The following is a 15431-nucleotide window of genomic DNA, read 5'->3' as shown; positions in this document are numbered from 1 at the left end:
TAAACGGGAAAAATCTGTATATAAAACACGAGTTAATGGTTTTTATACCTATCTCCCAAACTATCACTACGTGAACCCACTTTATCCCAGTGAGTTTTCCCTCTGTTTACATTATGGCATTCCATTTCAAAGAAATTATCAATTGATGTATAGCAACACATAATTTCAAGTAACTGTCAGTGCACATCTGTTGCATACTTGGAGAGCGTTGAGAATCAGATTACACTTCCTTTTATCAACTAGGCTGTAGTCAATTCAAACGCGTACAGCGAAGGGTAAAAGCACTTGCACAAAGATGTCACCGATTTTGTCTTGAATTTAGGTCAGTGGTCAATGGAGTCGGCTCCGTCTGCATGATTGTGTTTGCAACAAGAATAACGATTGAAGGAGAGACAGCATTCACCTACACAGTACAGTGTTCTTCAGTTAAGAGAAGGGGGACTCAAATGTCGAAGAAGACGCCATCAGGCAACAAAACATGTAGTTTGTAAAAAGATACATACCCAAACACGACCATTCAAACCAACTGCAATCTCAAAGGCGAGCTTCTTCCCGAGCGTTTCAAGAACTGGGCATGTTGGAGATTTCAGCAACCTGAAATGGTAGTCAAGAGAAAACTGACTGAATAAAGAAATCGCTGGCTCAGTTCTGTCTATAGACGAAGCAAGAATTGTTCGTTAACTGAGTACAAAGACATAAGCGGAAAAAAAGACAATCCATACATTCTAGATAATCCGGTTGATGATTCAAACATGAATCCATCTTTAAGGGGGCCATATTCTGCTGCTTTCCCACTGGCTATAGAATGAAAAAAGAAAAAACGATTATTTACACAGATAACTGAAACCATATCTTCGCAAACTCAAAACTTGCACGCTCAAATATAAGCCCGAGCATAAGCAGTAAAGAAAGGTAAAAATATCAACCATCCATGCATGATAACTCTGGGTTCATGCCAATGTTTGCCTTGACAACACGGACATACAACAATGTACCCATCTGCAGGCAATAAAAAATTTCCCACGAGTAAGAATTACGCTTCTGTGTTAAAAAAAGGCCATATTAGCATAGAATCATAACAACAATAAATAAGCAAAGAACAACCAGCTTCTTTAAATATTTTTCAAGAATATAGTATGCAACATGATGCACAAAGTTATGAGTGCAGAAAACCACTTGTTCATCACAAGCATGATCTCAGTATCTACAGCGTACAGATGATGAAGTGTTGAAGGAGTGCAAAATGGAATAACTGGTTCAATACGTTTACAGCTTTAAAAAGTCTGACAATCATGTGTTACAAGGAATCACATCAAGAACGAGAAAAAACATACACAACATAAACTTACGTTAAACTTAGGAATGTTCCTCCTGGTTCCACCTTCAAAAGCAAGCACTGGCAAATATGCCACTGTTGGACCTTTTATATCCACAAGAAAATTCTGTCTCAAATAAACAAAGATGGGTGAGCCCACACAATATAATGATGCACATATTGTCAAATTATATCGAGATAATCTATATTAAAAAGATAGGCGCGCGAATAGAAAATCATTCTACTCATAAACTTGAAAAAGGAACAAAAGAAAAGCAACAAGTGATTCCTTTCAAGTAAGTGGTTCATTTGGAGAACTAAAACAACCACCTAGACTTGCCAGTCTTATTTTAAGTTATTCAAATAAGCATCAGCACGACAAAAGAATTTTTAAACAGATAAGCAAATGTGTGTACTTTAACTAGGAAGAATGCAGTAAATGGATGACAAGTGATTCTCGGACAAATAATGATCATATCAAGCAAACCAACTCTCAAGCTATATAGTAATGCCTTCATTAATAGGGTTCTACCTTAAGAAGCCAAAACCAATAAAGCCGTTATCTTGATCACTTTCGTAATCAACATTTCATGCAATTGTTTAAAACAAAAGAAATATAACTATGACGAAATAGAGTTATTAAGTTTCGGGCCAAAGACGTGAAGCATGTATGATATAATCATATAACACAAAAGTAAAGATCTATCAATCAACAGTTGTGTATGAAATACTGTCCGAAATAGCAATAATGACTTGCAGTGACTACAGTTACCCTTCCAAAACATGAATGCTAAACAAGAATACTTACATCAGCTTTTGTGTCAACCACTATGCCAAGAACATCATCCCCCACACTAGGTGTGTACTGCCCAAAAAAAAAAGTCAATAATCATGAATCCCTCTGGCACCAGATGTAACAAGAAACAAATGTTCTTCACAAGAAATAACCGCCAAAATTCATTAGGTCACAGTCAAAAGTTAGAACTATTCAAATATAAAATAAGTACAGGCAAGAAAAAAAGAAACCGATGTTAACATGACAGAGATCTAAAGAAATGTAAACATAAGCAGCAAGGCACATAGTTCTTCAGTGCATACGGGCAAGGTTCATAAAGAAAAACATCCAGATTTTTTAGTTAGTGACATGATAATAAATACACCTAATCAGGAAGCAGAAAAATTTTTATGAAATGCTCCAAAAAAAAATATCTCCCAAAGATCACTTTGTGGAGAATTAAAAGAGACCTGATGTCCATAAAGGGTTGCTATTTCGCTTCCAGATACGTATCTTATTACAAAACAAAATGCATTCAATCAAGGTTTCAAAGTATAGAGATCTGCAAGAAAGAACATTTATTTTCCATGTTCAAGTCTAATGCTTGATGCTCTACATGAAAAGCTAGGCATAATTCTGACTTCACAATGCACACGTGGATGCACATGGGTCATTAGAACTTTACTCAAAATGCAATTATCACTAGTTTGGCGCTTAAAAGAGAACTCTACATTAAAGTAAAAAGAAATATGTGCATGTAGCATTCTTATTTAGTATCCAATTTTTAAAACATATTCTGGAAAGAGCCGATAAGCTAGAATAGGTTCACTCATCACAATTCCTTTTCCTACTCATAAGAAGTAAATCACATTAAACTCACCCGTTTATTGGAGCTCTCAATCCAATACTTATTTGGTTTTGAAAACCTAAGGATTCCTGCTTTCATAACAGATATCACATCACCATCCTGCAAATTAAGACCTATACAATCAACATCTCAAGGAAATATAACTAAGAATATGTAAGGCAACTAACTAAGGAGTTGGCAAAGTTATGAAAATGGGTGAGGGGTATAATATGAAAATGTAAATAGAGGATAAAGTGAACAGAGATTAACATTGGACGGGATAAAATAGAAAAAAGAATTGACTCTCAAACAAGCCCTAGTTGAAGAAGGAAACCTGACGGAGGCCACCGCCGAGCTTGATAGTTTGATTTGTCAGATGGGAGAGATCCAACACCACATCCCCTGGAAACTAAATTTTTTTAAAAAAAAAAATTAGGTCACACAAAATCGAGCAACAAACACTATTTTATATGGATATACAACTGAATATGATAACATGCCAAAAAAATATATTGTCCACCGTACTCACTACTTGTTGATCAACCAAGCTTGCGGGAGAACTTGAGGATTTTGAATCCATTTATCCACGGACGAGTATGATAGATACAGCAATTTATATAATAGAGGTATGCTCCGCACCTAAAAAGTGGCGAAGTTCTTCTAATCCACGCCTGACCGTCGCCGCCGCTGCTTTTGATTGAGAGAGACTGAGAAGTATATCAGAGGTGGTATGTAGATAGGTGATTAAGCAGGCCCACGAGCACCAAAAAGCCCAACCTAGCTAGCCCATTTAAAAAGGTCCGGTACCCGAGTCCGAATTATTGCAGTGTAATTAATTATCAAAATTGATAACTACGCATGTTTTTTTGGTTGTAGTCAACGGTAATAAACTAAAATTTAAACTATGTAAAATTCTTTATAATTGATAAGAAAATTTTAATTTAACTTTATAATTGACTGCTTTGAACATTTTTTTTGTAACAGCGACGTGTTGGGATTAGGTTCGTTAAAGAAAGATCCTAGTTTACCTTACCCTGTTCCCCTTTTTTTTCTTTTTTTTTTCTTTATAATAATATCAATCAGTAAGTTATATTTTTAAAAGATTTATTATATATTACATAATACATTAGGACATTGCTCAACTGATGAGCTAAGATTTGAATCAAGTACGAGATAAAAAAAATTATAATAGGTTGAGATAAAAAGACAGATACTTCACATAATAATATAAATAAGGAGTATTCGAGAAAATGACTTTCGAATATTTTACAACTTCGAACCTAAAAAGTTGAAAATGACTTCCGATCCAAATAAAGCACATTTCTTTTAGAATTCGCTGAAAGTGCTAATGAAGTATTCACCCACCTTACCATTTGTACTTGAGAAATTCAATGGGAAAGTAGAAAAGCGTCGTTTCGTTCTATTAACAAAAAAGGCAATAACAAAACACAAGAGTTTTGCATGAAAGTTTGTTATCAAGAGTCTAGCTCTTTATTTCTCTCTCGTTTTGGAAAACAATCACTGGATTTCTCATTGACTTTTTTTTTTGGTAAATAAAAAATATACATGTCATGGATTGAAAATGACTTCCAAACAAAATGACTGCGTGGATCCAGGCAAGAAGATGAGAGTACCATTGTGGATTGACTTCAAACAACAATGAACATTTACTGCTTAATGTGAGAAAAAGTTCAGTTGCAGTTGGGGGGATTTAAGCACTTGTACACAGCAGATGGAGGTTGTTTATAAGTTGGTACACTACTAGAATCTATGTATCTCACTTCGCCCGGCCCATAAGCAAGATCTCTATGCCTGCAAATGTTTGATAAGTTCAGAAATAGCTTCAAATTTGCAAGAACTCGAATAATAACAGCGAAAAGCATGTGGTTTCTTGAAATGCGTGCCTTCTAAGTTCAAGTCCTACGATACCGGCTTGTAGCACGGACAGGTTATCAGAATCCGGGGACACGATAATAACTGTGTCTTGGGAATATTGTGTTTCAAGAATGGACATGAGTTGCGTGACACGAACAAATACGTCCTGCACACTTTCGTTTGGTGTCCCGTCATCAATTGGAGGTGGCTTGATATTTGGAGAAAGGCTATCCGAGGCATAAATCTAGACACGGTTTGAAGAGACAAACAAATGATTTTACCTTAGTCGCTTCCACCAAACATCTAGGGGCAAAATGTATAGTGTTCCACATGATCTTTCACGCAAATAAATACATATCTGAATGTGCGGTAGGGTGATTTCAATATGATTATCTGACCACATGGATTCTGTCACTAGTTTTTGGGCGTTACCTCAGAAACAGAATCCAGCTCTTTTCCTTCATATGCTCCCAATCCCCGAGCATCCAAGAAGCTGTACTCTGGTACTATATGACTGTAGATAACTTTGAAAAGGCTCTGGTAAGAACAGCTCATTCCAAAAGTATTTAAACAATTCAAATGGTCATTTCTAAACTAGATTCGTTCTAAACAAAATAAGCTCCAAAAAAGAAGAAAAAAGTTTTTCATGAGTCATACAAGCAAACGTATAAAGAGAACAGGTTCCGTATTCAAGGTTGGACTTAAAGTTTTGGGTGGTTGTGACTTGACACATTTTGAACAATGAAACATATATTTTAAAAAGAATTGCATTAAAATTGGTTCCGCAATGCCTTCGGCGTTCAAGGACTTGAAAAAATCTTTATCACCACGATTTTTGAAAATAAAACAAGAATGGTGCATCGTGATATAAGAAATGAACCATACATCATAATTCATGTATCCCGGATATGAAGCTTGAGTTGTGGAGAACATAGAGATTGTATTCAAAAGTACTCAGTTTCGTTAACAATTTCAGGATATGTTATGATAACATATTTCAATACTACATTCCAGTTGTTGCTACGGATTCAGTAACAAGAAAAGATATATAGAAAGAAGATTAGCAAAAATAGGCAATTTTCATGTAGATTAACAAGCAAGTCTCGGACGAGTGCCTAAGCCCTCATAGTCAAAGCATAAGATCATGCAACTCTCTTGTCCATATTTTGGAAAAACTTACCCTAACAATTTGCACTTAAGGATCTCTTTTACCCGAAATCGCAAAAGTGCATATTCCATGAATGAGCAATAGTAAGAGGCTAACTATTTAGCCAATTGTGAATGCTTAAACACCAAAACCACGACACTGAAGGTGGCAGACCGTCAGACTCCACATCCAACAGTTATCACATCGTGCCAGAATTATAACAATGTCGGGGACGATATTTGATTTTAAATCCAATATAACTTCACAGAGAAGCATATGCGAACAAACAAATTAATAGCAAAAATCATCGTCTGTTACCTTCTACCGACACCATTAACTGCTGCAATTATTTCAGCAGCTTGGTACGCCCTCTGAGTTATAGAAGGCCAAATCCAGCAGTTGCCTTCACATGCCCCCATTGATTTCAAAGCCAATGCAGCTTTCACAGTCTGTTTCTTCCCTATCTCCGATAACCCATTATCCATCGATGTTTTAGTCACTGGGTTCGTGTTAATGATTCCCGAACTCTCATATTCTGACTCCCCTGCTCTCACCAAATAGTACCTACATCCATTCCACAAAAAGCCATAATCACTAAGTACACAGATGCTGCAAACCAAGAGGAGCAGACCCAAACTTTAGCTCGGGTGAGGTGAATTAAATGTATTAAAATGACGAAACTTGCATGTCACAAAATCATTACAACCAACAAAATTCTAAAACGGATTGATTAACTACACGTTATCAGCAAAAGGAATCATTTTTTAAAATGGGTTCACCAGGATTCAAAGAGTAGCATATCAAACACATGAAAAAGACTACTCCCATGATCGATTCCAGAAAATAGAGTCAATATCAATTATCAAGCATAAAATACAGAATAGACTTGTCTTTGCATGAACGTAATGCAAACAATTACTTATTGACAAGGCGAAAAGGGGGCATCTGAAAGAGTCCACGTGCTTGGGAAACTGGTAAAGCTACGGGGTTTGCAACATTTATTGGATTATTACTAAGTTGAGGAGATATGACGAAAGGGGTGAGAGCAATGGACAGAGAAGCGAGAAAGTCGCGACGGGTGAAGGGTGCGACTGGGAAAAGTTTATGAGTCGACGAAAATGGGGGGATAGATGAATTAGAAGTCGATGAGATTGCAGGTTTCGAAGATACGAACGTTGTTGCAGGCATTGCGTTTGTTAGACGGAAGTACTTTTTAGAATCTTCGGGCATTGGATTTGAAGGCTGTGAACACAAATGTCTACGCATGTATAATTACATTTTAATCCTTCGAAGGCAAAGCGATTCACAATGTGCTGTGACTTTATTAAAAATAAATAATTAAAAATATAAAATGAGGGCTGAATTTGTACTCAGAACATAGAAGTGAATTTCATGTATATGGTGATTTTTTTGAGAGAGAAACTGATTTCATTATATCATACACATATCTGTGTGTACAACATTTGTCAAGAATATTGAATCCACTGAGTAAATCCAAGGAAAAACATAAAACATGCGCTACTTTATTCGCAGATCACGAACAATAGTGAATAAGATCTTCAACCTTGTGATTGCAAACTTCCCTTGATCATAGAAACAATCATAGCATCCAAAGAAAAAGAGGTGGTCGAGATTTAATGGAGGATTTACAACAATAGTTTTCATGGGATATGCCCTGCTTCTATGCACACACATGCTGTTTTTGATTAACTCTTCTCCATACTAAGATTTCATTCAATAATTTGAACAAGAAATGATAATAGTTTTTATGCTGTTTTGTCATGTTCTAATCATTCTTACGGTACAAGACTTTAAGGTAACAGGTTTGTTCGAGGACGACGCAGGTGACTTCAAGCAGTCGCTCCCAAGTATAATGCATATCCTAAACTGGATGGTCTCAGCATTTTGAAAAGGAGAGAAAACTAACAGAGATGAGTATGGATAATTTACGTGTTAAGATTCTAACCTTTTACGTGGGATTGTTATTTTAAAATACTTTTTGAATTACATTCGGATAGCTCATATTTAATTCCATGTAGAAAATGTGCTCAAAACTCATAAATCCAGCCACACGAACGATGCAACAAAATTAGACATATTGCTCAACATTCATATTTGGCCGACCCAAAATACCACTAGTCTAAGAAACCACAAATTGACAAGCCATTTGGATGATGCGAAATTTGTTCACAAACGAAGAGCATGCCAAATTTTTTCCGACTTCAAAAATCATGTCTGGTAAAAGTTGGCAATCAGAAATACAGCAAACAACATCAAAATAAGGCCTTGAAGATAGTATCTATATGGCAAAGTTATCATAACAGAGAAGTACTAAAATGAATAAAGTCATGTCGATTTGGCCTCGTTCTTCCCAACGTTCCCCTCCAGTTCTCTCCTTAGCTGTAAGGAGAAATCATCATTGAGATCATCATCATCCCAATCATCTTCCCATTGCTGCAGCGCTTCTTTGGCTTCTTCTTTGTCCTCCAACTCTAAAAATTTCATCGCCATGCGCATAAAAAACACAGAAAATGCACAAAATAGTATCAGATATATTCTGAGTCTCATTCAAAGAACTAAGTTCGAGCAGAAAGGAGACAATTGAACAAACATCCAATGAATCGCCAATTTGTTCTACAATCTAGCTACAGAAATTATCGCCTCAGGTACGAAGAAGAAAGAGAGGCAAAAAACTGACAAAAAAATATTAACCATCAATGTTTGTTTTAATTCCATAAATAAAAAAAGAAATAAGTGAGTTGATTATGGTAATTCATTATTCATTCGTCTTATTTGTCAAATAATTCAAATATGAATCAAAATTCAAATAACTGAAAACATATGAGCTGACAATTCATACATGACCATATATTCATTAACTTTTGCTATTATTGCTAAGCATAACTAAAATTTCATATAAACATCCAATGCAGTAAATGGATCTTGAAAATTGATGGACAATGACAGAAAAACTTAATGAAGGAATTGACCTATTAGTTTTAGGGCTGAAATAAAGGAAAGACTAATGAAACCAGTAAAGCTTTACAACTAGGCTGAAATAAAGGAAAGACTAATGACACCAGTAAAGCTTTACAACTAGTAAAAACTACAAAATCCGCGAAGCCACCAATCACAAATAAATGTATTAAATGCTAATAGATGAAGCTCTTGCAGCTCACCGTTACTAAGATTAGACACTTCCAGACTAATACACAAAATTTGACATATTCAAATAAATGATTGTAAAACCCTTATTAATACACAAAAATATAGGTAAGGGCGAAATTTTACCGTAATCAATTTCAAACTCCTCAAACTCGTCATCGTCTTCAAATAGATCCATTTTCGCTTCTTCTGTAGCTGGCTTTGGTTGTTCAGTCGCCATTCCTACTCTGTGTAACGCATATAAATCTCAGTATCCCAACATATAACATTATTTGAAGCATATCTCTACCAAAAAAGAACATATATTCAAAGCTTAATATACAGAGTAAATAAGAAAATTCAGTCCAAAACCTATTCGAAATCTAGCTTGTTGCGGTTATTATCAAATTGTTCGCAGATTCACTGATACCAGAGAACCTGAGAAATACGAAAGGAATCAACTTACTGGATGATACCACAGATTTGGATATAGCTTTTAGCCTTTTCTAACCCTAGAAAGGAAATTTTAATTGGAGCTCGTATAAGTGCAAACGACGTCGTATAGCATCATCGGTCGGACCCTAGATTCCATTTTCCACACTCCAGGAAGTGGGAAATTACACATTAGCCCACCACTAATTGGCGACTTTCTTAGGCATCCTTTAATGTAGTACAAGTTATGGAGTGATAATGAAATGCATGCATAGATCATTTATAAAAGGTAATAAAATAGGATAAATATTCTGCTAGATGATCTTAAATATCTATATATGTTAGATGTGTCGATTCGATTTATATATTTTTGCTATGAAAAGTTTAGATATGATATTCGTCTCATAAGAATTTGTGTGAATAAAATATGTTTTTACCAGATGTAAATCATTAAAAAAGTATGATATATAAATTTTGTCATGGACATGAGGATTGAACTTTTAAATTGAGTGGTTAACTAGGTGTTATTCACCATATTGAACTTACGACAAACTATAATATATTTTTTAAAATTATAGATTCGAATTTAATAAATTATATTAATCTTGTGACGGCTAATGCGACATGATTCACCAGTTTGTTGAGACTTGAGAGGGAGCAAAGCTTGCATACACACACACACACACACACACACACAAAATGCCTGGCCCGGGCCCTCACATGATATACGCTCTCGGGTCGGGCCAGGCGCTCCTTCATGCAACCAACGGGCGGTTCGGGCCACACCACTGCGTTGTGTACACGATCAATTCCTTCTTCGGGCCGGACATAGGGTCGTTCGCCGAGTGGTTAACTTCCACGATGGGTTTGGGCCGGGCTCTAGGCTCCTCCGTCGAGCCGTGGATACACGACCCCTTGTGCTATGTTCTGATTTTGGGTCTTCCTTTGACGATGCTATATTGTTGGGCTTCAAGAATTCTCCTCCAAAAGGGTCTTCTTGCTTCCGTTTCTGGGGTCGGTACATGAATGAAGGAAAGAGTGATTATGCAAGAATTATCATTTTTCTAGCAAATTTTCAGCTGAATTTAGTTCAATTATGGATGCTTCTTGATTTCTAATTATTCGTAGCTATAAATTTTTGAATATTTCGCAGCATATATTATCGTGTGATCGTGATTCTGAATCGTGGTTGTTGACAAAGAAAGTAATTACTGATCTAGGGTGGATTCGGGTTTTCGGATGAAGTCACACCGGTATTCCATAGTAGCAGGAAAGAATACTTGGCTGCGTGCAGCAGCATCTTAGCGAACTCTTCTTCGGTCTTTATAAAAATATGTATGCAACTGGAGGTAGAAATTTGTAAAGATGGAACTAAAATTCGAAATCATAGCTCATTATGTAGACAACACTTACAAATATAAACCGGTAGGAAAATTTTAGAGTTAACTAGGGGCTTACTTCCAATCCATGCCATCGCTGTAATTCTGTCATCATACTTCACATTTTGAAGTTGGGCTCCCCTCCCAAAAGGATCGAGATATGTATTTTGATTATTTTTGAAGGTTCGTACTTTAGTATCTATTTTACATATAGAAGGTATCTGGATGGCTGAAAGACCTAATTATGTGGTTGATTTGAAAAAACTTGATATGGGCGGTTGATCTCGCGAAAAGGCCGACAAATTTTTTATGACTCGTTTATTCTTCGTAATGTTAGTCTTTTTGAGCCCTTGTATTATTATCATCATATTGAGTGAAAAATTAATGACTGCAAATGCATTACAAGATCCTTGGATATATATAACCATCTATTTAAGAATTCGAAATCTTGTTAAGTGTATCAATAAATGCTTATATGCTATTAATTATCAAGAATTTCATGGTGCAGATACCGCTAACGAGGAGACAGTGCTTCTTCTTGTTATCTGCGGGATCATTATCGCATTTTTTCTTGGATCACTTGTTTGAGGTAATATACCATTGGAGTAGACGTCCGCCCAACAGCCAATAGTTGGTTGATTTTAATAGATATCTTGAGTATTTTGTAGTTCGAATATTAGTATTATAAATTAGCAATCTTTCTCTTCATACTCATGCAAATGGTATTGATAAAAATCGCGGGGGTTGCTATAGTCCATTAGAAGTCTTAAAACTATTGTTCCTGGTCATTGGAGTGGTTCGGGTACAAATTTGGGGAAGCATGGTATTCTAACATATACACCAATCTATGCGAACCTATGGCTTCTATCCGAAACTTTTATGGTAATTAATTGTAGTGATTAATTATTGTTAATGAAGTGCTCTTTTTGTGGGTTGAATTAAAGGCAAAATATATATGTAGGAACAGAACTGGCGGGACAGGGGGAAGGCGACTGGGCTGAAGTGTTCGTTTGTATTGGTAAATAAGTTTAAGGGGTAGCAAAGTATTTCAAAATTAAGCTGGAGATCTATTGATAGGCTTGTGTCGAGCTGAACAAAGGGCACCATAGTTAGTAAATTTGCGCTGTGTTGATTGAGCTTTGATATTTTGTTTCCCGTTATTGTTCAAAATTGCTTTCTTACTTCCAATATTCATTTGCATATGCACAGACATTTTCTTTCTTGTTGGTTACTCATTTAATTTACAGGAGAATGGACATTCTACAATGTACACTTGGATCTTAAGCACAGGTTGGTGGAAGAGCCGAGCCCCGATCAACCCTGATGCTGTCGTTGTAATTGCCGTTCTGTGCACAATCTTAATCTGTGGTTTTATTTATATCAACAGGTTTTACTTACTCTGTCTTATGCAAACATATAACCATGCTTCATTGCGTTTCAAGAATCGTTGTTTAGAAGCTTGTTATCTATGATTGTCCAGCAGATTGAAACCCTTGGAATCACTGAGAAAACGAACCGAAAGATCCACCAGATTAACCCTCATAGTCGCAATCGTTTACTGCCTATGGTGCGCGATTCAGGTTTATTTGGTTAAACCTCCTCGACCAGCCGTCGGGGAAGAGGCTGATCTTGGAGTTCTAGTGTTTCTTGGTATTTACTTTTTCTTGCCTCAGTGGCTGTGCATTCTTTCAATGAATCCAAAGGAGTTTCAAGATTCAACTGAGCAACTTCCACTTTAGCAACCATGTAATATAGTGTGTTAGCAGGATTGTGTTGGGATCCGTGGAACAAGTGAAATCAGGTTTGGTAGTATCGTGTAAAAATTGAATTAATGTAATGTATTTTTATTTGCAACAATATTATAAAATTATTCAAAATAAAATTTAATACTGAGATGTTTTTGTACTCCAGGCAATTTGGCTATGGAATTCTTTTCTGAATGAAAATAATATTTTAAAATAAAATATTTTAAAGATGATCAAATCTAATCTTCCCTAAGTTTCCTGAAACCACACTTCAGATGTTGGTTGACTAAATATTTGTTTGAGCACTTTATAAATTTAAATAATATCTTTAACTGTTAATATTTTGTAAGAGTAGGTCTCTTGTGAGACGGTCTCACGAATCTTTTATCTGTGAGACGAGTCAACACTACCGATATTCACAATAAAAAGTAATACTCTTATCATAAAAAGTAATATTTTTTCATGGATGACCCAAATAAGAGATCCGTTTCACAAAATACGACCCGTGAGACCGTCTCACACAAATTTTTGTCATTTTGTAATTGTATAAATTACGAAGAAATTTCTATTTGTCTTATTTTTTTACACGAATCTCGTGACATTTTATAATTATTCAAAAACCCAAAAAAAATTATAATATTCTAAAATCTAGAACAATGATAAAACGAGTTTATCAGTCGGTGAGATCAAATTGTCTATTGAATTGTATTTTTAAAAAATATATATATTCATATAAAAAAAATTGTCTATAAATTACATATATTTATCACTCATATTATATATAAATCTAGTTCGATCGGGTGTATTATTAATTAGTTGAAATAAGTATTTTATGAGAAGAAAAGAAAATATTAAATTAAGGTTGTTATTTATAAAAGTCAAACAACACAAATAATTATATTAATAATATATTTACGGACAGCTTTTCATCTCTCCCGCTGTAAATGACCTTGGCTTTTTTCTTTTCTGCAGCCGTTACTTCCCCCGCAGTATCAACTTTCGATCTCTACGACATTAATTTCCGAATTCAATTCATAAACATACGCATATATAGATACACACAATACTTATAAGAAGATAAGGAAGCAAGTGTCTGCGTGTGAGATCAGCAATGGAGGGTGGTGGATTCTCGCGCCAAAATGTGGAGCCAGTCCATGATTTTCCTATGAACGTCCACCAGAAGCGCCGATTGTGTTTATTTTTCCGAAGGAACACCTACGATTACGAATCCCGCCCCGCCGTCGGGGTATCATGGTGGCAGAAGATACGGCCGTCGCTGGAGGAGATCCGTGCAGGGAACTCGATCTTGGCCCTTGGACTGGACGCGCTGAACAGAATCCGCGAGTGGTCGGAGATCCTGGCGGGTCCGAGATGGAAGACCTTCATCCGCCGTTTCAACCGGGACAGACAAAGCAGCAAGCACTTGAATTTCCACTACGACCCGCTGAGCTACGCCATGAATTTCGATGAGGGGCCGGGGCAGAACGGTCGTTTCGACGACGACGGGGAGGATAGATACTTCTCGCGGAACTTCTCGTCCAGGTACGCCAAGGGTTCCATGGATCTCGGCAAGGGCGGGCCTAGCACCGTTTAACAAGCGCCGCGCATGCTAATGTGCGCGGGTAGCCCGGAATCATTTCCATCCCGAAATTTCTTGTGCAGGCACTCCAGAGGTTGTACGGAACCCGGCAAGAATGGGCCATGCTTGGCCAACATGCCCTGGGAGTGGAGCTTATCGTTTTCCTGCTTTTTACTTTTTACTTTTTACTTTTGAATTACTACAATTTTTTCTTTTGCTATTCGTATGGTTTCAGGCTAAGATTCACGTGTTCTTTTATTTTCCATTTGCGTGTGTTATGTTAAAAGCTTAGTTAATCATGTAAAGGAAGTATATTGAAGATTTGAATGTAAATAAAGTTGGTGTGGAAGGGCTGATTAATGGGGTCAAATCTGTAGGTTGAAACGTTCCCATCTCTGTGTTATTTATAATAATGATTAATGCCAATGCATTTTCTTGAAAACATAGGCATAAATATATAAANTTAGATTATTTAGTGATGTGATATCCAATTCACTAACTTTTGTTTGCATGTTTTAGAAAAGTATGGAATATACCGTCAAATATTTAATATGATTTCAGACGATCTAGTTTCATTCAAGTAACTGTTAGAAATTTTCTGAAAAATCATGTTTTTAAACATATATAAACATGATAAATAATATGCGGAAGCAGATCGAGAATTATCTCCGGCCATTGAAAATTTGTTGAAGCTTTCTGATTTCCTTTAGATTGAAGCCTTCTAAACACTCCAACACTCCTTTAGATGGTGTATTTGCTGTATGAGATTGTGTGTTTAGGGACCTCAATGCCTTCGGTATTTATAGGCACACTCAAACCATCACCGAGTGTTTTGGGAGCTCGAGATTCAAATCAAATTTGTATACGCATCTCAATTTTCAAAATTTGAGGCTGCCGTGTACAAATTTTCAACACGTTTATTTTACGGGTCACTATTTTCTTACATTCTCCCACTTGACCCGTATATCTCATTTATCATAGGAGAAATTAAAATACATGAATCATGGCGATAGGTCATCTAAAAACGATTATTATCTTCCATGTATTACAATGTATTATATCTCTCAAATAACTTAATGAATAAATCCTATGTTTATTCGAGGTCCTACTTTATTGATATTTCTCGAATTAATGAATATGCGCACAACAAATATGAGAAAATATCACATCTTAGTTTCATTAATTTGTTCTTA

General features: G+C 36.0%; 5 protein-coding genes across 14 annotated transcripts; 2 read left to right on the top strand and 3 right to left on the bottom strand.

Annotated features, from left to right (window-relative positions):
• On the bottom strand, window positions 1-3652 carry LOC140956499 (uncharacterized). Of its 2 annotated transcripts, XM_073413257.1 has the most exons (9): window positions 3467-3651; window positions 3272-3346; window positions 2971-3057; window positions 2124-2180; window positions 1350-1442; window positions 927-999; window positions 723-798; window positions 504-594; window positions 1-403 (listed from the first exon to the last, which is right to left on the bottom strand). In XM_073413257.1, exons 1-9 carry the CDS (start codon window positions 3515-3517, stop codon window positions 299-301), a joined length of 708 nt encoding a protein of 235 aa, XP_073269358.1. In that variant the 5' UTR covers window positions 3518-3651; the 3' UTR covers window positions 1-298. The 2 variants fall into 2 exon arrangements, with proteins under 2 accessions (XP_073269358.1, XP_073269359.1); XM_073413258.1 differs by lacking the exon at window positions 2124-2180 and having other exon boundaries at window positions 3467-3652.
• An 865-nt stretch (window positions 3653-4517) lies between these two features.
• On the bottom strand, window positions 4518-7284 carry LOC140957458 (uncharacterized). 2 transcript variants are annotated; one of them, XM_073414734.1, is made up of 5 exons: window positions 6879-7284; window positions 6278-6523; window positions 5245-5326; window positions 4842-5056; window positions 4518-4749 (listed from the first exon to the last, which is right to left on the bottom strand). In XM_073414734.1, the coding sequence occupies exons 1-5, from the start codon at window positions 7223-7225 to the stop codon at window positions 4629-4631; spliced, it is 1011 nt and encodes a 336-aa protein (XP_073270835.1). In that variant the 5' UTR covers window positions 7226-7284; the 3' UTR covers window positions 4518-4628. The 2 variants fall into 2 exon arrangements, with proteins under 2 accessions (XP_073270835.1, XP_073270836.1); XM_073414735.1 differs by lacking the exon at window positions 6879-7284 and adding an exon at window positions 6739-6872.
• Window positions 7285-8104: 820 nt separating this feature from the next.
• LOC140957459 (protein DELETION OF SUV3 SUPPRESSOR 1(I)-like) lies at window positions 8105-9679 on the bottom strand. 6 transcript variants are annotated; one of them, XM_073414737.1, is made up of 4 exons: window positions 9542-9646; window positions 9251-9351; window positions 8266-8451; window positions 8105-8226 (listed from the first exon to the last, which is right to left on the bottom strand). In XM_073414737.1, exons 2-3 carry the CDS (start codon window positions 9342-9344, stop codon window positions 8306-8308), a joined length of 240 nt encoding a protein of 79 aa, XP_073270838.1. In that variant the 5' UTR covers window positions 9345-9351; window positions 9542-9646; the 3' UTR covers window positions 8105-8226; window positions 8266-8305. The 6 variants fall into 6 exon arrangements, with proteins under 6 accessions (XP_073270838.1, XP_073270840.1, XP_073270837.1 ...); XM_073414739.1 differs by having other exon boundaries at window positions 8105-8451; window positions 9570-9679; XM_073414736.1 differs by having other exon boundaries at window positions 8105-8451.
• Window positions 9680-10219: 540 nt separating this feature from the next.
• Window positions 10220-12807, top strand: LOC140957918 (uncharacterized). 3 transcript variants are annotated; one of them, XM_073415342.1, is made up of 4 exons: window positions 10220-10549; window positions 11423-11503; window positions 12162-12301; window positions 12398-12807. In XM_073415342.1, the coding sequence occupies exons 1-4, from the start codon at window positions 10235-10237 to the stop codon at window positions 12651-12653; spliced, it is 792 nt and encodes a 263-aa protein (XP_073271443.1). In that variant the 5' UTR covers window positions 10220-10234; the 3' UTR covers window positions 12654-12807. The 3 variants fall into 3 exon arrangements, with proteins under 3 accessions (XP_073271443.1, XP_073271442.1, XP_073271444.1); XM_073415341.1 differs by having other exon boundaries at window positions 12395-12807; XM_073415343.1 differs by lacking the exon at window positions 10220-10549 and adding an exon at window positions 10559-10884 and having other exon boundaries at window positions 12395-12807.
• A 963-nt stretch (window positions 12808-13770) lies between these two features.
• LOC140957161 (uncharacterized) lies at window positions 13771-14253 on the top strand. Its single transcript, XM_073414293.1, has one exon. It carries the CDS (start codon window positions 13771-13773, stop codon window positions 14251-14253), a length of 483 nt encoding a protein of 160 aa, XP_073270394.1.
• Window positions 14254-15431: the final 1178 nt, after the last annotated feature.

This window comes from Primulina huaijiensis, chromosome 14, assembly GCF_012295235.1.
Source record: "Primulina huaijiensis isolate GDHJ02 chromosome 14, ASM1229523v2, whole genome shotgun sequence".
NCBI lineage: Eukaryota > Viridiplantae > Streptophyta > Magnoliopsida > Lamiales > Gesneriaceae > Primulina > Primulina huaijiensis.
Note: the sequence above shows the minus strand (reverse complement) of the source record. Positions and strands in the feature narration are given on the sequence as shown.